The following is a 23,238-nucleotide window of genomic DNA, read 5'->3' on the forward strand; positions in this document are numbered from 1 at the left end:
GATGAGCCTCTTGAAACACTTCATGATGGTGGCGGCCTTGAAGCACGTTGGAATGGTGGCGCTGCTCAGGGAGATGTTGAAGATGTCAGTGACAGCATCTGCCAGCTGGTCTGCACATCCTCTGAGCACTCTACCAGGGATGTTGTCTGGTCCAGAAGCCTTCCGTGGGCTGACCCTGCACAGGGTTCTTCTCACATCAGCCACGGAGAGACACAGCACCTGGTCATTTGTAGGAGGGGTGGATTTCCTCACTGCCACATCATTTTCCGCCTCAAACCAGGCATAGAAGTTATTCAGCACATCTGGGAGGGAAGCATCACCTGCATAGTCAAGTGACGTTGTCTTGTAATTGGTGATGTCCTGGATGCCCTTCCACATGCGCCGCGTGTCGCCGCTGTCCTGGAAGTGGCTGTGGATTAGCTGGGCATGTGCACGCTTTGCCCCTCCGATGGCTCAGGACAGTTTGGCCCTTGCTGTTGTTAGAGCTGCCTTGTCGCCTGCTCTGAAGGCAGAGTTGCGGGTCCTCAGCAGCGCATGCACCTCCGCGGTCATCCATGGCTTCTGGTTGGCACGTATAGTGATGGTCTTCGACAGAGTAACATCATCAATGCACTTGCTGATGTAGCTGGTCACTGATGCTGTGTACTCCTCTAAGTTGGTAGTGTTGCCATCAGTTGCAGCCTCCCTGAACATGTGCCAGTCAGTGTGCTCAAAGCAGTCTTGAAGAGCAGAGATGGCTCCTGCTGGCCAGGTTTTCACCGGCTTCTGAACTAGTCTGGAGCATCTGATGAGCAGTCAGGCGTGCAGAGGAGATTTGCAAGGATGTTGCCTGGATTAGGGAGCATGAGAATAGGTTGATTGAATTTGGCCTTTTCTCCTTGGAGCGACAGAGGATGAGAGGTGACCTGATAGAGGTGTATAAGATGATGAGAGGCATCGATCATGCAGACAGCCAGAGACTTTTTCTTAGGGCTGAAATGGCTAACATGAGGGGGCATAGTTTTAAGGTGCTTGGAAGTAGTTACAAGGGGAATGTCAGAGGTAAGTTTTTCCACACGGAGAGTGCTGGGTGCGTGGAATGCACTGCCAGCAGTGGTGGAGGAAACAGATACAATTGAATCTTTTAAGAGCCTCTTAGATAGGTACATGGAGCTTAGAAAAATACAGGGCTATGCCTTAAGGAAATTCTAGGCAGCCTCTAGAGCAGGTTACACGTTCGACACAACATTGTGGGCCAAAGAGCCTATAATGTGCTGTAAATTTCTATGTTCCATGTTCTAAAATGCGCAACAGTGGAGTTAGCAGAAATAGGGCAAGCCAACGTGGCCAGATTCTGCTCAACCTCCATCTATAGGTTTGCAGATGACGACACCATAGAACAACAAGTTGGAGTGAGAGAGCGGGAGCCTATACACATGATGCGAAGACAATAACCCTTTCTTTAATGTCAGTAAAACATAACAGCTGGTCATTGACTTCAGGAGGAGAGATGGTATACATGCTTCTGTTTGCATTAATGATGTTGAGTTATAGATAACACCTTCAAGTTCCTAAGCAACAGCTTATTCTGGTCCATCTACAGACACCAAGGCCAAGGAAGCTCACCAGCACATCTACTTCCTCAATAGACTCAGGAAATTTGGTATGGCCATTGACCCTCACCAATTTTTATAGACGCAGACTCACCCTATCTAGAATCATCAGTGTCTGTTATGGTAACTGATCTGCCCATGACCACAAGAAACAGCAGAGCTGTGGGCACAGCTCAGCACATCAAACAATCAAGCCTCTCTCCATGGACTCTGCCTCCTCTCTTCATTGCCTCAGCGAAGAAGCCAGCATTATCAAAGACCCCACTCACACTGGATATTAATCCCTACTCACCACCCTCCCATTGGGCAGAAGGTACAAAAGCCTGAAACCACATACCAGGCTCAAAGATAACTTCTCTCCCACTGTCATTAAACTATTGAATGCACCTCTTCTATGATAAGATGGACTCTTGACTTCACAATCTACCTCATCAGAGCCTTGCACCTTATTATCTGCTTGCACGGCACTTTCCCTGTAGCTGTAACACTTTATTCTGCTTTTGCCTTGTACCACCTCATGTGTTGATGTAACAAAACAAAGTTTTGCTACTGTACCCCGATACATGAAACAATAATAAACCAACTGAACGATCATTGCATACGGCACCTGCAAACCTGCATGGCACTTCCCCATCGCTTGCAGCACTGCAAATTTGTCAGATTACAATCAGCCATGTAGAAATACAGGTCAATATTAGGAAGCTTCCCCTCAATTTATGCATAAACAACAATACAAATGAAATTACTAGCATGCCTAAACCCTATAGAGTGTACTTGATTTAGAAGATAAGATCACAGATGTTGATAAGACCTCATATTCAAGGTCAGGAATCAAAAGACTGAGCATGGTACAACTAGTGTCTTGAGCTCCATACAGTGTATTTCAATGCAAAAAGTATCGTAGGAAAGGTAGATGAACCCAGAGCATGGATTAACACCTGGAATTATGATATTGTAGCCATTAGTGGGACTTGGTTGCAGGACAGACAGTACTGGCAGCTCAATATTCCAGGGTTCCCTTGTTTTAGACATGTCAGAGCAGGAGGAACAGGAGGTGGTGGTGTTACTAGTCAGGGAAATGTCACAGTAGTGCTCTGTCAGAACAGACTGCAGCATTCGTCTAGTGAGGTGTTAATATGGGTGGAACTGAGAAATAAGAAAAGTATGACAAATTTAATGGGACTATATTACAGACCACTCAACAGTCCTAGAGATTTAGGGGAACAAATTTGTAGTAATATCGTAACTGTTGCAAGATTTTAGTTTTCCACATATTGAATGCAAATCCCATCCTGCGAAAGTACTAGATGGGATAGATTTTGTCAAATATGTTCAGGAAAGTTTCCTTCATCAGTACATAGAAGTCCCAATGAAAGAACATGTGGTACTGGATCCGCTATTGGGGAATGAGACAGGGCAGGTGACAGAAGTATGTGTAGGGGAACACTTTGTATCTGGTGATCACAATGGCATTAGCTTCAAAGTGAATACGCAGAAAGATAGGTCTGGTCTGCAGGTTGAGATTCTAAATTGGACAAAGGCTAATTTTGATAATAACTGAAATGATCTGGCAAGTGTGGATTGGGACAGGCTCTTCTGTGGGAAAGGTGTACTTGGTAAGTGGGAGGCCTTCAAAAGCGAAATTTGAGAGTGCAAAACTTGTATGCAACTGTCAGAATAAAAGGTAGAAGGTAAAGATAGGGTTGTAAAGAAAAGTGTTGGCATATTGGTCTTCATAAATCAATGTATTGAGTACAGATAACAAAAGATAACAAGTGGTTTTCAAGAGATATTGAGGCCCTGGTAAAGAGAAGAAAAAGAGATGCATTGCAGGTACTGGCAGGTAGGAACAAATGAAGAAGTACAAGAGATGCAAGAGAACACTCAAGAATGAAATGAGGAGGGCTAAAAGAAGGCATGAAGTCACTTGAGTAGACATGGTAAAACAGAATCCTAAGGAATTCTGCAGATATGTTAAAAGTAAAAGGATTGCAGGGGACAAAATTGGTCCTCTGGAAGATCAGAATAGTAATCCATGTGTGGAGCCAAAACAGATGGGGGAGATCTTAAAACAAATTTTTTTCATCTTTATTTACTCAGGAAATGATGAAATATCTACAGAAATGGGTTAAGTGGCAAAGGTGAAAAGTTTAAGGAGAACATGAGGGGAAACGTCTTCACTCAGAAGGTCATAAAGGTGTGGAATGAGCTGCCAGCACAAGTGGTGCATGTGAGCTTGATTTCAATGTTTAGGAGAAGTTTGGATAGGTACATGGATGGTACATGGAGGGCTACAGTCCCAGTGTAGGTCAATGGGAGCAGGCAGTTTAAATGGTTTCGGCATGGACTGGATGGGCCACAGGCCCTGTTTCTGTGCTGTACTTCTCTATTACTCTAAGGCATAGGAACATAGAGTACTTAGACCATTTGGCCCATCGAAATTGCTTTATTAATCATGATTGCTGATTTATTATCCCTCTCAACCCCATTTTCCTGCCTTCTCACTGTAACCTTTGACACCCCTGCTAATCAAGAACCTATCAAAATTCTCTTCAATGATTTGACCTCCACAGCTATCAGTGGCAATGAGTTTTACAGATTCACTATATTCTGACAGAAGACATTCCTCCTCATCTCTGTTCTAAAAGGAAATCCTTGCATTCTGAAACTGCGCCCTCTGGTCCTAGACTTTTCCACTTTATTCAGGCTTTTCAATATTCGTTAGGTTTCAATGAGATCTTCTAAATTTCAGTGAGTTCAGGCCCAGAGCTCAGATTCAGGCAGAAGTACTAACCAGAGTCTTCACTCTTACAATGCTGCCGGCGGAGTGTGTCAAACTCATCCTCTTCATGCTTTATGATTCTGTACAAGGTTATCCAAGGTAGCACTGATGACACATTGGGTTCTTTGGCATCTTCTGATAACCCCATACTATTGTCAATTATCTGTAACAGTAATCAGATATATAGAGACTACTTATTATTTCCAGTGTTACATTGCAGTACATGGTCACTTCTGCAGTGAATTCTTAAAAAGCCAAAGGCATCTTGATAACCCAAGAATTAATGTAACAGCAATAACCAGTATTAATATAATGCTTTTACACAGTACAGCAGTCAACAATGGTGCAGCAAATAACTAACACTAAAAATCCAGTTCATATGGAAGCCAGGCTGGATCAGCAAACACAATAGCTGCAGTTTACAATTTAGGCTAGATCCCATAGAAAGACGAGTAATGAAAAGCTCTCTAATATCGCAAATTAAGTTTCTTGTCTGACCTTTATTCCATCAACCCACTAACTCATATTAGCAGAACAATGACAACATTCTCAACAATAACGTGCATTTGTGTAGTGCCTTCCATGTGACAAAACGTACCAAGACACTGCACAGTAATGCTGTTAAACAATTATCAAATTAAAATGGTCCTCACATGTGGCATTTTCAGGATTACTACTAAACTACAAGGTTATTAAAAGAAAATAGGTGTATAAAGAAGCATTCTATGGCTAAGAGCCAAGTGGAAGTGGGTGGTTCCACTTTAGAGAACAGAAGCATCAGTGAAAGGACAAGAAAGAATTAGTTGACAAGAATAACCTTAAGTCTCAAAATTTAAAATGAAATTAAACATCTCCAAGGGTCTGATGGGTTAATAAACATTTAGGGAATAAACAAATTTTGAGAAGAAATCTGAAATGACCATTAACATGGATGAAACATTTAGTGGAACAGGTTTATTCTCCAATTTTTACTACAAAGAAAAACAAAATAGAGGTAATATTTTTATAAAGTGTATGCAGTGGTACACATTGAAACACTTAAAGGCACAGAACTCTCAAGAACTAGAATGAAGAAAAAAAATACTATTTAGAGACACATTGTTAAGGAAAAGTAACATAATTTTGTTAGAAAACTCTTTTCTAACTTAAGACCTGGGCCTTGATACCTCCTTGTGCTATTTATTGGATCCTAGATTTCCTCACTTGTAGACCCAGTCAGTTTAGATTTGCAAAAACATCTCCTGCACAAACTCCATCAGTACAGGTGCACCACAGCACTGTGTACTTAGCCCCCTGCTCTACCCATTTTACACCTGTGACTGTGTGGTTAAGTACAGCTCCAACACCATATTCAAGTTTGCTGATGACACCACTGCTGTGGGCCACATGAAAGGTGGTGATGAATCAGCAAACAGAAAGGAGATTGGAAAATTGGCTGAGTGGTGTCAACAACAACCTCTTACTCAATGTCAGCAAGACCAAGAAATTGATTGTAGACTTCAGGAGAGGGAAACCAGAGGTCCAAGAGCCATTACTCATCAGAGAACCAGAGGTATAGAGGATTAGTAACTCCAAATTCCTGGCTGTCACCATCTCAGAGGACCTACATAAATATAATTGCAAAGAAAGCACGACAGCGCCTCTACTTCCTAAGGAGTCTGTGGAGATTCAGCATGTTATCAAAAACCTTGACGAACTTCTATAGATATGTAGTGGAGAGTCTTGACTGGCTGCATTACAGCCTGTTATGGGAATACCAATGCCTTTGAGCAGAAAAGCTGACGAGAGGTAGTGGATTCGGCCCAGTACATCATGGATAAAGCCCTCCCATCCATTGAGCACTCCCACATGAATCGCTGTCATAGGAAAGCATCATCCAATGATGTACTCAGTGGATGGGAGGCCGTGTTCTTTTCTCGCTGCTGCCATCAGATTGAAGATACAAGTGCCCGGGGATCCACACCACCAGGCTCAACAACAGTTACTACTCCTCAACCATCAAGCTCTTGACCAATAGAGGATAACACTCATCTACTGAGCTGTTCCCACACTCAATTATCTCACTTTAAGGACTCTAGTTATTTTATGCTCTCATTATTTATTGCTGTTTATTTATATTTGCTTTTGCAGTTTGTTGTTTTCTATGCTCTTGCTCTTTCATTGACCCTGTTTACAGTTACTATGCTATAGATTTGCTGAGTATGCCTTCAAGAAAAAGAATATCAGGGTTGCATGTGGTGACATGCATCTACTCTGATAATAAATTCTAATTTTGAACTCTTTTTCTTAACCATTGATTCAGTATTGAGCATGAAATAAAATTAAAATAAATGCTACCACTTCAGTTCTATGGAACGAGGAGGCAAACTGTGGGACCCACAGATGGAGGCACTTTCCATATGCCACTTTCATTGAGCTTCTGAAAAGTCCAAGAGAGACAGTCTGAGAATGCATGTGATGTGTTAAATTAATAGCTCTCATAACTATTCATTACCAAGAAGGACATTGTGTTGGAGAATTGAGAGAATTAAACTGCATTATTTAAAAAAAAATTAGATAACAAGTACAGGGATGGGAAAACAGGCCAGGTGAACAATGAGTTGAAAAAATTATGTTTAAAGAAAAAAAACTTTATATTCCAGGATCATCAGGACCATTTCTGGGGAATGTGGGAATTGTACAAGCTATTTGCAACTGAACTGGAACATGTCCACATCCTTGTGAAGAGGTAAGCTACAAATGTCCAGAAGGGTTTAAAGTAATTTGCACAGTGGAATGAAGCAGAGCATAGTAGGAGATGAGTAACGGACATACAGAAAACCAGGGTGAGGGTGAGGGAGAACGAGGGGGAAGAGCAAGAACAATATATATATATATATATATATATATATATATATATGGGAAGAACTCATTCGGGATAGAGGGGACATAAAAAGGAAATCACCCAGAGTATATGAATCTTCAGTATTCCTCACGTAGGAGAACTCTGGGTTCTCAGTACATTCAGAATTGGAACTGAAATTTTTGGACATGAAAGGAATTGAGGGATAAGGGTTTGGTGCAGAAAAATAAACAAATATAATATCTTTTAAATGCCATTTCTCAAGCAGAACAGTGGCTGCAGACTGAAAATGCTTGAAAACTGCAGGTGGGGCAAGTGGAACAGAGCCTTGCAAGCTCTTGTTGGCACGCAAGACAGATGCCTCAGAATATTAAGTGACATTTTAGATATATCAGGTTCTCAGTGAGGTCAGGATTTTAACAAGAGAGTCAAATAAAATGTACATGCATCCAGATGGATGAACATACCCAACCAATTCAAGAAATAGTTATTTTTTCTGGTTTTACATTCTATTACCATTAATTGTATAAGAAACAAAAAGACACGTATCACACATATTAAAACATTACTCTGATAGAAGCAAGAAATAACAAATCAATTGGATACTAGAATGTGTCAGTTCTATAGGAAAGAATAGCCCAGCTATCCAGTTAATCCAGAACTTCTTTAGGATAAACACAAACAAGAAAAGACCTCTACAGGAAATGATTGAAAGCAACTGAAATAGATGTGTTCCACCAAATAATATGGTCTCCCTACCTGTATCAGATTATTAGCAAATCTGACAAAGCAAGGGTTCATAGCCTGCTCCTCCAGAATACTGCTGTCACCAGACAAAGAATAGTCAATCCCAGTTAACAGCTGAGTCACCGTTGAAACCCACTCTTCCTTTGAGGATGAAGATGACACATTATTCATCTGTTGAATGGCTTCATTCAGTGCAACTTCAGAACATTCCAAGCACTGCCGATAATCTTTCAGCTTTAGTAAGGAATCCTAATAAAAAGAGAGAGTAAGAAGCTATTCATCAAATCAAGGAAATATTTTGGGAAACAGTGAAGTAAAAAAAATGAAAAAGGTTTCCAAATTGATGTGTTACCCCACAGTTAATACAAATTTAAGAGGAACTTGATATTGCAGGAATAGGATACGTACACTCATTGGTTCAAAGACATCAGTACATTGCACATCATTGGATATTTTATAAATATTCCATGTATTGATAGGTTTATGTCACCACTATTCATCTATCTGTAATTCAGAAAATCATTTAATTCCACAACAGTGACATTTTGGAGTCTGTATTTAGGACAATGTTAAAAGGATAAAGATCTCTGCCACAATATCAGCCCTAAAATTGATGATTAACTCGAGTTTAAATTTAATCAGGATTTTAGTTTCTGATCAAATCCAATGGCACTTGACTCAACTCCCTGATGCAAAATGGTCAATTTTTCAGACGAGGGTTCAATCTGTTCCTGACAAGCAATCTTTATGTTATTCCTGACAAATAAACTAACTGATGGTAGACAAACACAGGCCTAGGCTACATACAAGATAGGACACTGGATACAAGCCTGCTTTGAATAGTCAAGGTTCACAGCTGAAATCGTTTGTGTGGTGAAGTACTGTTAGCGCTTGCTTTCTATTGAGCAAAGGCCGCTGAAACACCAGAATGCTGAATTGCGATGTCCGGATTACCTGTAGCAGGAGGAGCTGAGCAGGTCGCTCAGGGATGGATGTAGCGAATTCCAGGGGTTTTGTTCTACCAATTGCACCAAGGGACAATGTGGGTCGCAATAGTTTCACAACTTGGTCATATTCACCCATCTCGTACAGCCGCTGAACCTCCTCTAGGCTTTGGCACCTCTCAAGTGACTTAAGTTTTTTATCAATCTAGTATGAGCAGAGGCAAAAAAAAAAGTGCCATTAGAAACTAAACATTGTCAAACCTGAGAAGCAGATATATGAATCTAACTAAATGACACTGAAAATATGAAAATATTTCCAGGCTCCTTTGTAAAGAGCATTGTCTACATTAAAATGGATTCACATTAGTTGTTGAAGCTTTTGCAATGGCCATGTTTTCAAGATACAAACTTTGCAGCTGTTTAAGTCATTTAAACAGTTGCTGTTGAAACTTCTTGCAGAGGATGGTAAATCTTTGAAGCCTCTACCCTAGAGGGTTGTAAGCTAGATCACTGGGGGTATTTGTAGAAGTAAACTTTTTTTTAAAATGAAAAGAATCAGGGACTGGAACAGAAGAGGAAAAGATGCCTGGAAAGATTGGCTGTAATGATATTGAACGGTATGAGGGGGCAATTGCTCCACAGCGGCTCCTATTTTCTTGTCTTCAACTCATGTTTGTACATTTACCAGTATAACTAAACTAAACTATACTAACTACATTATTCTGGTAACTAAACAAACTAGAATAAGCTTCTGTACTGTATTATATGGTACCTATAAAAAGATTCCCCCCCCCCCCCCCCCGGTGGTTTTCATGTTTATTCTTTTACAGCATTGAATCACAGAGGATATATTTTGCCTTTTTTGGACACTGATCAACAGAAAAGACTTTTTTGTATCAAAGTGAAAACAAATTTCTACAAATTAGTTTAAATTTATTACAGTTTTTAAACATAAAGTAATTGTTTGCATAATTACTTACCCCCTTCAAGTCAGAATTTAGTAGATGCTCCTTTGGCAGCAATTACAGCTGTGAGTCTGTGTGGACAAGTCTCTATCAGCTTTGCACATCTGGACACTGTAATTATTCCCCCATTCTTATTTACAAAACTACTCGAGCTCTGTCAGATTGCATGAGGATCATGAGTGAACAGCCCTTTTCTAGTCCAGCAACAAACTCTCAATTGGTTTGAGGTTTAGACTCTGACTCGGTCACACCAGGACATTAACTTTGTTGTTTTTCAGCCATCCCTGTGTAGTTTTAGCTTTATGCTTGGGGTCATCACCTTGCTGGAAAACAAATCTTCTAAGTCACAGTTCTCTTACAAGTTTTCCTCCAGGATTTCCCTGTATTTTAGACCATAAGACATAGGAGCCGTATTAGGCCATTTGGCCCATCGAGTCTGCCCTGCCTTCATGGCTGATCCTGTCTTCCTCCTCAACCCCATTTCCTAGCCTTCTCTCCACAACCTTTGATGCCATGTCCAATCAAGAACCTACACATATCCTGCACCTTCCTCATTTTTCCCAAAAACGTACATCATTGCTGCTCTGCTGGCATCCCTGCCAGCAGCTCCTTCCAATTTACTTTGGCCAAATCGTCTCTCATATCATTGTAATTTCTCTTACTCCACTGAAATACTGCTACATCAGACTTCCTTTCTCCCTATCAAATTTCAAGTTGAACACTTCCAGTCAAGATGGCAATGATTTAGTCACTTAAAACTATCGCTCCATTTTAATTCTTACGTCCACACTTCTCTTTTTTTTACTCCAGATAATTATATTTTTTATTCTCCTTCCTGCCTGTGTATACACATGTCTTATAATGGCTTCAAAGCTCACCAAATCAGGGAAAAAAGAAGTTTCTGCGATTGGTTTCTCTGCCAAGATTGTCTCCATTTTGGAACAGCATCGACATGCTAGATAGATAGATAGATAGATAGATAGATAGATAGATACTTTATTCATCCCCATGGGGAAATTCAACTTTTTTTCCAATGTCCCATACACTTGTTGTAGCAAAACTACTTACATACAATACTTAACTCAGTAAAAAAAAATATGATATGCATCTAAATCACTATCTCAAAAAGCATTAATAATAGCTTTTAAAAAGTTCTTAAGTCCTGGCGGTAGAATTGTAAAGCCTAATGGCATTGGGGAGTATTGACCTCTTCATCCTGTCTGAGGAGCATTGCATCGATAGTAACCTGTCGCTGAAACTGCTTCTCTGTCTCTGGATGGTGCTATGTAGAGGGTGTTCAGAGTTATCCATAATTGACCGTAGCCTACTCAGCGCCCTTCGCTCAGCTACCGATGTTAAACTCTCCAGTACTTTGCCCACGACAGAGCCCGCCTTCCTTACCAGCTTATTAAGACGTGAGGCGTCCCTCTTCTTAATGCTTCCTCCCCAACACGCCACCACAAAGAAGAGGGCGCTCTCCACAACTGACCTATAGAACATCTTCAGCATCTCACTACAGACATTGAATGACGCCAACCTTCTTAGGAAGTACAGTCGACTCTGTGCCTTCCTGCACAAGGCATCTGTGTTGGCAGTCCAGTCTAGCTTCTCGTCTAACTGTACTCCCAGATACTTGTAGGTCTTAACCTGCTCCACACATTCTCCATTAATGATCACTGGCTCCATATGAGGCCTAGATCTCCTAAAGTCCACCACCATCTCCTTGGTCTTGGTGATATTGAGACGCAGGTAGTTTCAGTTGCACCATATCACAAAGTCCTGTATCAGTTTCCTATACTCCTCCTCCTGTCCATTCCTGACACACCCCACTATGGTCGTGTCATCAGCGAACTTCTGCACATGGCAGGACTCCGAGTTATATTGGAAGTCTGATGTGTACAGGGTGAACAGGACCGGAGAGAGTACGGTTCCCTGCGGCGCCCCTGTGCTGCTGACCACCGTGTCAGACCTACAGTCTCCCAACCGCACATACTGAGGTCTATCTGTCAAGTAGTCCACTATCCAATCCACCATGTGAGAGTCTACTCCCATCTCCGTTAGTTTGTGCCTTAAGATCTTGGGCTGGATGGTGTTAAAGGCACTAGAGAAGTCAAGGAATGTAATCCTCACAGCACAACTGTAATATCTGAATTTAAGTCTTCTTTCAGTTTGTTGGAGTCTAAATTGGATCAAATTCATTCCGAAGTGGAGGCTCATGCTGAATGTCTTTCTTATCTCGAGTTCGCTACTGATGATTTAGAACGTCATTTTCATGATTTGGAAGTCATTTGTTCCAGCTTGAAAGAACATAACAGCAAGTTAACATCCAAAGTCACTGACCTGGAAGGTCGGAGCAGACGTCATAATCTACGAATCCTCAGCTTGCCAGAGGCTATCGAACTAGGATCTCCCATTGAATGTTTTTCTACTGTACTCTGAGATTTTTGGGAAAGACATTCTTCCAACCCCACCGAGTTAGACAGAGCTCACCGCACCTTTGAGCCTAAGCTGGAGTCGGACCACAGGCCACATCCAGTAATTCTGTGTTGTCATCTTTATAAGGTGAAAGACCTTTTGATTATGGAAGCACGTCGGAGAGGAAAGTTGGATTACAAGGGTCATTCTATTTGTATTGTTGATTATTACATTCCGAGCTTTCGCACCGAGTATAAAGGAGTTATGAAAGGGTTTTATAATTGTGGATTCAGGCCCTCTCTGCGTTGTCCAACTCGTCTCTGAATAACTCTTTAGTACTGGAGACAAAAAGTGGTTTAATTCGGTTACAGAAGCTCAGAAATTTATTGAAAGTCTTCCTGTCACTTTGACTCCCTCAGACTCGTCTGATTAATTAAAATGGCACATAAGGACTTTTTTTTCTTTTTTTTTTTCTTGATCGCTCTTTTAAGTCAGTGAATTTTTTTCATAGTTTTCCTGGGTAGGTTACTGTGGATTATTACTTCGAGTTAAGTCTAATACTTTTTGGTGGAATCATTTTTCTTTTCCTGTATAATTTTTCTTTTCCTCCCTGGTGCCGGGGTCCGGGACATCTCAGATCGGGTGCAGGTTATTCTCGAGAGGGAGGGCAAGAACCCACATGTTGTGGTCCATGTAGGGACCAACGACATGGGTAGGATGAGTGAGGGGGTCCTGCATAGTGAGTTCAGGGAGTTAGGTGCAAAGCTGAAGGGCAGGACCTCCAGGGTAACAATCTCAGGATTGCTACTTGTGCCACATGCGAGTGAGGCAAGGAACAGAAGGATTGTACAGATTAATACGTGGCTGAGAGGATGGTGCAGGAGGGAGGGCTTCAGGTTTTTAGATAATTGGGCTTTGTTCCAGGGAAGATGGGATCTGTTCCAACGGGACGGTTTACACCTGAACTGGAGCGGTACTAACATTCTTGCAGGAAAGTTTGCTAGTGCTTCTCGGGGGGGTTTAAACTAAATTTGCAGGGGGCAGGGATCCAGAATGCGAGAGAGGATAGCGAGATGAAGAATAAAGGACAGGTGGGGACTACACGGTTCTGGAATATTAAGTGTGTAGTAGAGAAAAGTGAGGCGGAACAAGTGATAAGGAGGACACATGTACAGAGGAATGGTCTGACGGAACATGGAGTTAAATGTGAAGAAAGAATAAGTAAATTTAGGAAGGACAACAAAATTCAAGGGGCGTATAGCCCGATGGGAGTTCTGGGAGCTGGGTTAAGCACAATAGGCAGCAATTTAAACAGAGAGAGGAGACGTGGGCTAAAAATTCTATATCTGAATGCACGAAGTGTCAGAAATAAGGCGGATGAGCTTGAAGCTCAGGTGCGAATGGGTAACTATGATGCTGTTGGGATAACGGAGACATGGCTGCAGGGAGATCAGACCTGGGAAATGAATGTACAAGGGTATACGTGCTATCGTAGGGACAGAAATGTGGGCAGAGGGGGTGGGGTGGCCCTGTTGGTGAGGAATGAGATTCAGTCCTTTGCAAGGGGGGGACATAGGATCAGGAGAAGTAGAGTGTGTGTGGATAGAACTGAGGAACAGTAAGGGCAAAAAGACCCTAATGGGTGTTGTCTACAGGCCACCAAACAGTAGCATGGATATTGGGTGCAAGTTGAATAGGGAGTTAACATTGGCATGTGGCAAAGGTAATGTCACAGTAGTTATGGGGGATTTCAACATGCAGGTGAACTGGGAGAATCAGGGTGGTGCTGGACCCCAGGATAGGGAGCTTGTAGAGTGCCTACGGGATTCATTCTTGGAACAGCTTGTACGAGAGCCGACCAGGGACAAGGCTATTCTGGATTTAGTCTTGTGTAATGAACAGGATTTGATAAGCGATCTTGAAGTAAAGGAGTCATTAGGAGGTAGTGACCACAATATGATAAGTTTTTATCTGCTATTTGAGAAGGATAAGGGCAGATCGGAAGTGTCAGTGTTGTAGTTGAACAGGGGAAACTATGGAGCCATGAGGGAGGAGCTGGCCAAAGTTAACTGGACGGATATCCTAGCAGAAAAGACAGTGGAACAGCAATGGTAGGTGTTCTTGGGAATAATGCACAAGGTGCAAAATCAGTTCATCCCCCGGAGAAGGAAGGATTCAAAGGGGGGGAAGGGGCCACAGTGGCTGACAAAGGAAGTCAGAGATTGCATAGCATTAAAAAAAAAGGAAGTATGACAGAGCTAAGATGAGTGGGAAGACAGATGATTGGGTCATTTTTAAGGAACAACAGAACTTAACTAAAAAGGCAATACGGGGAGAAAAAATGAGGTACGAGCACAAGCTAGCCAGGAATATAAAGGAGGATAGCGAAAGCTTTTTTAGGTATGTGAAGAGAAAGAAGATAGTTAAGAACAATGTTGGGCCCTTGAAGAATGAATTGGGTGAAATTGTTATGGGAAACAGAGAAATGGCAGAAGAATTTAATAAGTACTTTAGATCTGTCTTCACTAGGGAAGACACAAGCAATCTCCCAGATGTATGGATGGGCCAAGGACATAGGGTAACAGAGGAAATGAAACAGACTGACATTAGGAAGGAAACGGTGATGAGTAGACTGATGGGACTGAAGGCTGACAAATCCCCAGGTCCAGATGGTCTGCATCCTAGGGTACTAAAGGAGGTGGCCCTGGAAATTGCGGATGCATTGGTAATCATTTTCCAATGTTCTTTAGATTCAGGATCAGTTCCTGAGGATTGGAGAATGGCTAATGTTATCCCACTTTTTAAGAAAGGAGGGAGGGAGAAAACAGAGAACTATCGTCCTGTCAGCCTAACATCAGTAGTGGGGAAGATGCTAGAGTCCATTATTAAAGATGAAATAGTGGCATATCTAGATAGCAGTGATAGGATTGGGCCGAGCCAGCATGGATTTACCAAGGGCAAATCATGCTTGACTAATCTATTGGAGTTTTTCGAGGATGTAACCAGGAATTTAGACAAGGTAGATCCAGTGGATGTAGTGTACCTCGATTTTCAGAAGGCATTTGATAAGGTCCCACATAGGAGATTGGTGGGTAAAATCAGAGCTCATGGCATTGGGGGGAAGATATTGACATGGATAGAAAACTGGTTGGCAGATAGAAAGCAAAGGGTAACGGTGAATGGGTGTTTCTCGGAATGGCAGGTAGTGACTAGTGGGGTGCCACAGGGCTCGGTATTGGGACCACAGCTGTTTACGATTTACATCAACGATTTAGATGAAGGCATTGAGAATAACATCAGCAAGTTTGCTGATGATACTAAGCTGGGTGGCAGTGTGACATATGATGAGGATGTTAGAATTCAGGGTGACTTAAATAGGCTGAGTGAGTGGGCAGATACTTGGCAGATGTCGTTTAATGTGAATAAGTGTGAGGTTATCCACTTTGGGAGTAAGAACAGGAAGGCAGATTATTATCTGAATGGTGTAGAGTTAGGTAAGGGAGAAATACAAAGAGATCTAGGAGTCCTTGTTCATCAGTCACTGAAGGTGAATGAGCAAGTGCAGCAGGCAGTGAAGAAGGCTAATGGAATGTTGGCCTTTATTACAAAGGGAATTGAGTACAAGAGCAAGGGAATCCTTTTGCATTTGTACAGGGCCCTGGTGAGACCACACCTGGAGTATTGTGTACAGTTTTGGTCTCCAGGGTTAAGGAAGGACATCCTGGCTATAGAGGAAGTGCAGCGTAGATTCACGAGGTTAATTCCTGGGATGTCTGGACTGTCTTACGCAGAGAGGTTAGAGAGACTGGGCTTGTACACGCTGGAATTAAGGAGACTGAGAGGGGATCTGATTGCAACATATAAAATTATTAAGGGATTGGACAAGATAGAGGCAGGAAATATGTTCCAGATGCTGGGAGAGTCCAGTACCAGAGGGCATGGTTTGAGAATAAGGGGTAGGTCATTTAGGACAGAGTTAAGGAAGAACTTCTTTTCCCAGAGAGTTGTGGGGGTCTGGAATGCACTGCCTCGGAAGGCAGTGGAGGCCAATTCTCTGGATGCTTTCAAGAAGGAGCTAGAAAGGTATCTTATGGATAGGGGAATCAAGGGATATGGGGACAAGGCAGGAACCGGGTATTGATAGTAGATGATCAGTCATGATCTCAGAATGGCGGTGCAGGGTCGAAGGGCCGAATGGTCTACTTCTGCACCTATTGTCTATTGTATAATTTTAATTCGTAGTGCATAAGTTTTCTGGGTTTTGAATTGTTACCTAAATGGAGCTTGTGATGATGTTAAGAAACTGGAAGTTGGTTTTTGGGGTGGTTATTTTTCTTAAGAGCTTGCTGCTGATTTTTGGTAGCTTTCTTGTCGTGGAATTTGGGGGGGGGGGAGGGATCTCTATTGCCAATAGTATTTAAAGAATCTTTAGATTTTTTTTTGTTATTCAGGACATACTTTAGTCCTGATTCTCTTGTTTTATACTTTTGCCCCAAAGCTGTTGTTTGAAAGTTTGCTTTTTGTTTATGCCTATTACCCTCTATGATTTTTTAAATGTTGAATTTTATAAGCTGGAATGTTAAGGGATTGAACCATCCTGTTAAAAGAAGGAAGGTGTTTTCACATCTTAAGCAGCTTAAAGCTGTAACTGCTTTTTTGCAAGAAACACATATTCATAATTCTGATAACTCTTGTCTCATTTCAATGTGGGTTGGGCAGCACTTCCATTCTACCTTTCCGGCTAAAGCCACCGGGGGGGGGGGGGGGGGTCTCAATCCTTACTAGTTGAAATGTTCCCTTTGAGCTTCACAACAAAGTATCTAATACAAATGCTTGCTTTATTATTGTCTCTGGGAAATTGTATAATGCTAGGGTAGTCTTGGCTAACCTGTCCGCTCCCAATTCAGAAGATTTGGAGTTTTTTGATTGTTTTTTCTCTTTATTGCCTGATCTGAGTTTATATTCTCTTATATTGGGCGGTGATTTTAATTGTTGATTAGATCCAGTTTTGGATCAATCGTCCTTTGTTCCTAGACTACCAAGTAAATCTGCTTTATCAATTCAGTCCTTCCTCTCTAACTATAGTATCTCTGATGTGTGGCGTTTTTTCCATCCAAGTGAGAGAAATTATTCTTTTTTTCCACATGTCCATCATACTTACACTAGAATTGATTATTTTTTTTATTGATAACCTGCTGATTCCATCTGTTCACTCTTGTGACTATCAGAGTATATTGTTTTCGGATCATGCCCGTTACCTTGTCTATAATTTTTCCTGGTTTCCCTCAAATGAATAAACATTGGCATTTTAATTGACCTTGTTGTCAGATAATGAAGGACCAGATAACTTTTTTTTAAATAGTAATATGTCATCTGAAATCTCATCTCTGGTTGTCTGAGATGCCATAAAAGCATATCTGAGGGGTCAAATAATTTCATATACTGTGAATCTGAAAAGAAAGACCTATTCAGAGCGATTAGACTTGGTCAGTCAAATTAAAGCAACAGATCAACTATATGCCCAGACCAAAAATCTGGAATTATACAAGAAGCCAGTGGAACTTCAAACTAAATTTGACCTTATTTCCACTCACCCAGTTGAACGCCAACTTCTCAAAAGTAAGAGCCGGTTTTATATTCATGATGATAAATCCAGTAAATTTTTAGTCAACCAATTAAGATGCTCTAAAGCTTAACAGCAAATTACAAAAATTTGAATGGGAAATGGGAACATCACTTTGAATCATTCTGAAATTAATTTCACATTCAAGAATTATTATTCTCGACTCTATACCTTTGAATCTTTAAATGATGGTATTTCTGTTGAGCATTTCTTAAAATAGTTTAAATATTGCTTTCTTCTGATCTTAAAGCAAAAATGAGGCAAGTATCGTTCTTTTAGCGAAAAAAGGTAAAGATGGTAAAGATCCAACAGTGTGTTCTTCGTATAGGCTGATTTCTTTGTTAAATGTTGATGTTAAAATTTTGACTAAAGTTTTGGCTCGTAGATTGGAGAACATTGTACCCTCAATTATTTCTGAAGATCAAACTGGTTTTATTAAAAATTGCCTCCCTTTTTTTAAAATATACGGCTTCTATTTAATATCTTATATTCACCCTCAGCTGGGATTCCTGAATGTGTCATTTCTCTTGATGCGGAGAAAGCGTTTGATCGTGTGGAGTGGAATTATCTTTTTTGCGGTTTTAGAAAAATTTGATTTTGGACAAAGTTTTATTACATGGATTAAATTGCTATATTCATGTCCCACTGCTTCTGTTTTGACTAACTCTCAGCAATCCCAGCCCTTTAGTCTTAAACGTGGCACCCAGCAAGGGTGCTCCTTAAGTCCCTTACTTTTTGATCTGGCCATAGAGCCACTGGCGATTGCGTTTCGTAGCTGTGCTGAATTGATGGGGATTTGGAGGGGAGTGTTGAGCATAAAGTTTCTCTTTATGCCGATGATCTTTTACTTTTAACATCAAATCCAACTACTTCCTTACCCCCAATGTTTTTACTTCTTAATAAATTTAGCCAGCTTTCCAGATACAAACTTAATTTACATAAGTGCGAACTCTTCCCAATTAATAGAGAAGCACAAATATTAGAATTTCATGACCTCCCTTTTAAAGTAGTAAATAATAAATTTACTTACCTTGGCATTACAGTAACAAGGAACTTTAAGAGTCTTTTTTGAGAAAATTTTACTAATCTTTTAAATTCTACAAAACAGAGTTTGGCACAGTGGTCACCCCTGTCCATGTCTCTGGTAGGTCGAATTAATGTTGTATAAAATGTATACCCTTCCTAAATTTTTATACTTATTTCAATCTTTACCAATTTTTATTTCTAAAGCTTTTTTTGATTTGTTAGATTCTATTATTTCATCCTATCTATGGAAAGGCAAACTTAATAAAGTTCACCTTCAAAAACCTAAAAGGGAATGTGGTATGGCCTTGCCCAATTTTAGTTTATATTACTGGGCAGCCAATATATGCTGTCTTACTTTTTGGTCGTTCTTTCATAACCAGCCTGACTGCCCAAAATGGGTGGCAATGGAGTTGAACTCTAGTAAGGATTTTTCCATTTCTGCACTTCCTTGTCATTTGCCTAGACTAATTGTTAATCCTCTTATTAGACATACTCTGAGAATATGGGCTCAGTTCAGAAAATATAACGGCCTTCATGGTTTCTCTCTTTCTAGTCCTATTTTACACAACCATCTTTTTCAACCTTCTATGCAAGACTTAACATTTCATGACTGGTACAGAAAGGGCATTAGGCGCTTTGAAGATCTTTTCATTGATTATCATTTTGCAACTTTTGAACAACTGTCTGCAAAGTTTAACCTACCTAATACTCATTTCTTCAGATATCTTCAAATTAAACATTTTATTAACCCTTTAATATCAAACTTTCCTGAGATGCCAGAGAAAAATGTTGTGGACTTGTTTCTTTGTATAAACCCATTGGGCAAAGGTTTAATACCTACTATTTGCGATAAGTTAGTGACCTTGAGGCGTGCCCCCTTTGATAAAATCAGAACTGCCTGGGGGCATGATTTAAATATTTCTCTGTTTGATGAGGTTTAGGATTCAATTCTTAAATCAGTTAATTCGACCTCTTTATATGCTCGCTTTTTGCAGTTCAAGGTTGTACATAGGGCTCATATGCCTAAAACTGAATTATCGTGGTTCTATCCTGATATTAGTCCCTTTTGTGATAAGTGTAAAGGGAGCGAGGCTTCTCTTATTCATATATATTGGGCCTGTCCTACTTTGGAGAAATTTTGTAGAGATGGTTTTTTAACTTTATCCCATATTCTTAATTGCCATTTAGAACTTAACCCTTTATTGCTCCTTTTGGCACTTTGGGTGAAGTTGACAAGCATTTGGGTCGGACTAAACATCAAACACTAGCTTTTGCATCTCTTTTGGCTAGATGGTTAGTTCTTTTTAGGTGGAGAGATGTTGCCCCACCCACTCATGCTCAATGGCTAAGAGACATTATGTCCTGCTTAGACCTTGAAAAGGTTCATTATTCACTTCTTAATTCGGACATAAGGTTTCATAAGCTGCGGGGACCTTTTCTTGAATGTTTTCACAATTCCTCTTTAGATTAAAGATTTATCCTTTTTTTTGTATTACAATCCCTTACTTTCAGCTTTTTTTTCTGGTTAATTTTTACGTTTTTTATGTGAAATACATTATAATTTACGTAGTAGGCATTATACTTTTTTATATTTACAGCTCTATGGTGATGAAAGCTTTGATTAACTTTTCTTTACATTGTAATGGTTGGAGTTTTGTAAAGGGAGAGTGGGGAGGATACTAACTTTATATGATTTCATTTTGGGTGCTTTTTCTGTATTGTTATGAATTGTATATTAGACACATTTGTTTTGCACTGTATAAATCTCCATTTTGTTGGTGGGCTTTTTCTGTTGTAGTGTAGAAACTTATTTAAAAAATTAATTTAAAAAAAATTTAAGTTGAACTCAATCATACTGTGATCAACTGTACCCCAACTGCCTCCGGTTCATTACATAACACCAATCCAGTATAGCTGATCCCCTAGTAGGCTCAATGACAAACTGCTCTAAAATGCCACCACTTAGGCATTCAACAAACTCACTCTCTTGAGATCCATTACCAACCTGATTTTCCAATCGACCTGCATGTTAAAATCTCCTGCAACTATCATAACATTGCCCTTTTGACATGCCTTTTCTATTTTACTGCATTCATTTTACCCTTTACCTTCACAAGCCTTCCAGGGCCTGCTGCAGTGAAGCATCTCCACAGCATGATGCAGCCACCACATGCTTCACGGTAGGGATAGTGTGTGTTTGATTATGTGAGATGTTTAGCCAAAAAGCTCAATTTTGGCTTCATCAAAGCATAGAAACTTCTTCCAGCTGATTTCAGTCTCCCATATGCCTTCCAGCAAACTCTAGCTGTCAATACATGTGAATTTTTTTTTTAAACAGTGACTTTCTCTTTGTCACTTTCCCATAAAGCTGCAACTGGTGAAGCACCAGGGCAACAGTTGTTTTAAATGTCTCAGCCACTGAAGCTATTAACTCCTCCAGAGATGTCATAGGTTTCTTGGTGGCCTCCCTCACTAGACCCCTTCTTGCACAATCACTCAGTTTTTGAGGATGGCCTGCTCAAGGCAGATTTACAGCTGTGCCATATTCTTTCCATTTCTTGATGATTGACTTAACTGTTCTCCAAGGGATATTCAGTGACATACAAATTTTCTTGTATCCATCTCCTGACTTGCGCTTTTCAATAACCTTTTTGCAGGGTTGCTTGGAGTGCTTTTTTGTCTCCATGGTGTAGTTTTTGCCAGGATATTCACTCACCAGCAGTTGGTCCTTCCAGATACAGGTGTATTTTTACTACAATCAATTGAAACACCCTAACTGCACAGAGGTCTTCAAAAGCAGATCTCCATTTCTCATTGTTACCATCAAACTGGAAGCACACAAGTCTGAAGGCACACACTCAGCGATTCAATAACAGCATCTACCCCTCTGCCAGCTGATTCCTAAATGGACATTGAACCCATGAACACTACCCACTTTTTTTATATGTATTATTTATGTTTTTGCACAACTTTTAATATACTCAATATACATACACTGTCATTTATTTACTTATTTATTCTTCTACATTATGTACTGCACTGAACTGCTGCCAAGTTAACAAGTTTCACGACACATGCCAGCGACAATAAACCTGATTCTGATACTAATTATGTGACTTCTAAAACTAATACTTATGCAATCAACTTTTTTATGTTTTATATTTGTAATTAATTTAAATCATTTTGTAGAGATCTGTTTTCACTTTGACACAAAAGAGTCTTTCTCTGCTGAAAAAAGCCGTACTAAATCCACTGTGATTCAATGTTGCAAAACAATAAAACATGAAAACTTCCAAGGAGGGGTGAATACTTTTTAAAGACATTGTATGAACAGTAGCGTGTTGAAATATCCGTTACCTCAAGACAATGTGTTTCACAAAGCAACAAATGAAAATATTAAAAGCCAAAATAAATACATTTAATTTTCTATGGTGTGAAGTACAAAAATGCACACAGTATACTGCAATCTTGTTATGAAAGGCTTCCTCATCTAACAGGAGTAATTCCAGTCTTAGCTTGGAACAGGATAATTCCTGGGGATGAAAGTATATTGTATGCATTAGATAAGAGAACAGGGCAGAGATATATAGATCCAGATATATATATATATGTATATATATACATATATATATATATATATATATATATATATATACACATACACACACACACACACACACACACACACACACACACACACACACAGAGAAATAAATGTTGGTTACAGGTTTGCTTTTGGAAGCTGTAGAGATTCATACAATCGATGCTGGGTTGTTGAATTACCAAGCTATTGATGGGAAATTAAAGGACAGCAAGTATATGCCTACACTCAGAATCAAAGAACTTTGAGTTCAGATATTACTGACTGCTGAACCTTTCCAACTTTACTAGATTTGATTGTTGCATCCAGTATAGGAAATAGACTGAATTAAATACTAAGGAAAAGCGAGATCTCCCTTTAGCACCCACTTCAATTCTACTTTGCATTCCCATTCCAACATGCAAGTCCATGGCCTCCTCTACTGCACTCAGGTTGGAGGAGCAACACCTTATGTTCAGTCTGGGTGGCCTCCAGCCTGATGGCATGAACGTTGATTTCTCTAACTTCCAGTAACTGCACCCGCCCCTGCTTCAACGTTCCCCATTCCCGTTTCCCTCTCTCACCTCACCTCCTTACCTGCCCACCACCTCCTTCTGTTGTTCTTTCTCCTTCCCTTTCTTCCATGGTCTTCTACACTGTCCCATCAGATTCCCCCTTTTCCAGCCCTTTATCTCTTTCACCAGTCAACTTCCCAGCTCCCT

The 23,238-nt window shown here is 40.4% G+C and overlaps 1 protein-coding gene across 2 annotated transcripts in view; it reads right to left on the reverse strand.

Moving 5' to 3' along the window:
- Positions 1-23,238, reverse strand: part of cabin1 (calcineurin binding protein 1) — a 564,595-nt gene that overhangs the window by 436,838 nt on the left and 104,519 nt on the right. For both annotated transcript variants that reach the window (XM_073055615.1, XM_073055613.1), the window contains exons 15-17: positions 8,918-9,112; positions 7,976-8,212; positions 4,387-4,537 (exon numbers count right to left, since the gene is read on the reverse strand). In XM_073055615.1, the coding sequence (XP_072911716.1) occupies positions 4,387-4,537; positions 7,976-8,212; positions 8,918-9,112 (583 nt within the window). The remainder of the gene's footprint in view (positions 1-4,386; positions 4,538-7,975; positions 8,213-8,917; positions 9,113-23,238) is intronic.

Source organism: Hemitrygon akajei, chromosome 9, assembly GCF_048418815.1.
Source record: "Hemitrygon akajei chromosome 9, sHemAka1.3, whole genome shotgun sequence".
Classification (NCBI taxonomy): domain Eukaryota; kingdom Metazoa; phylum Chordata; class Chondrichthyes; order Myliobatiformes; family Dasyatidae; genus Hemitrygon; species Hemitrygon akajei.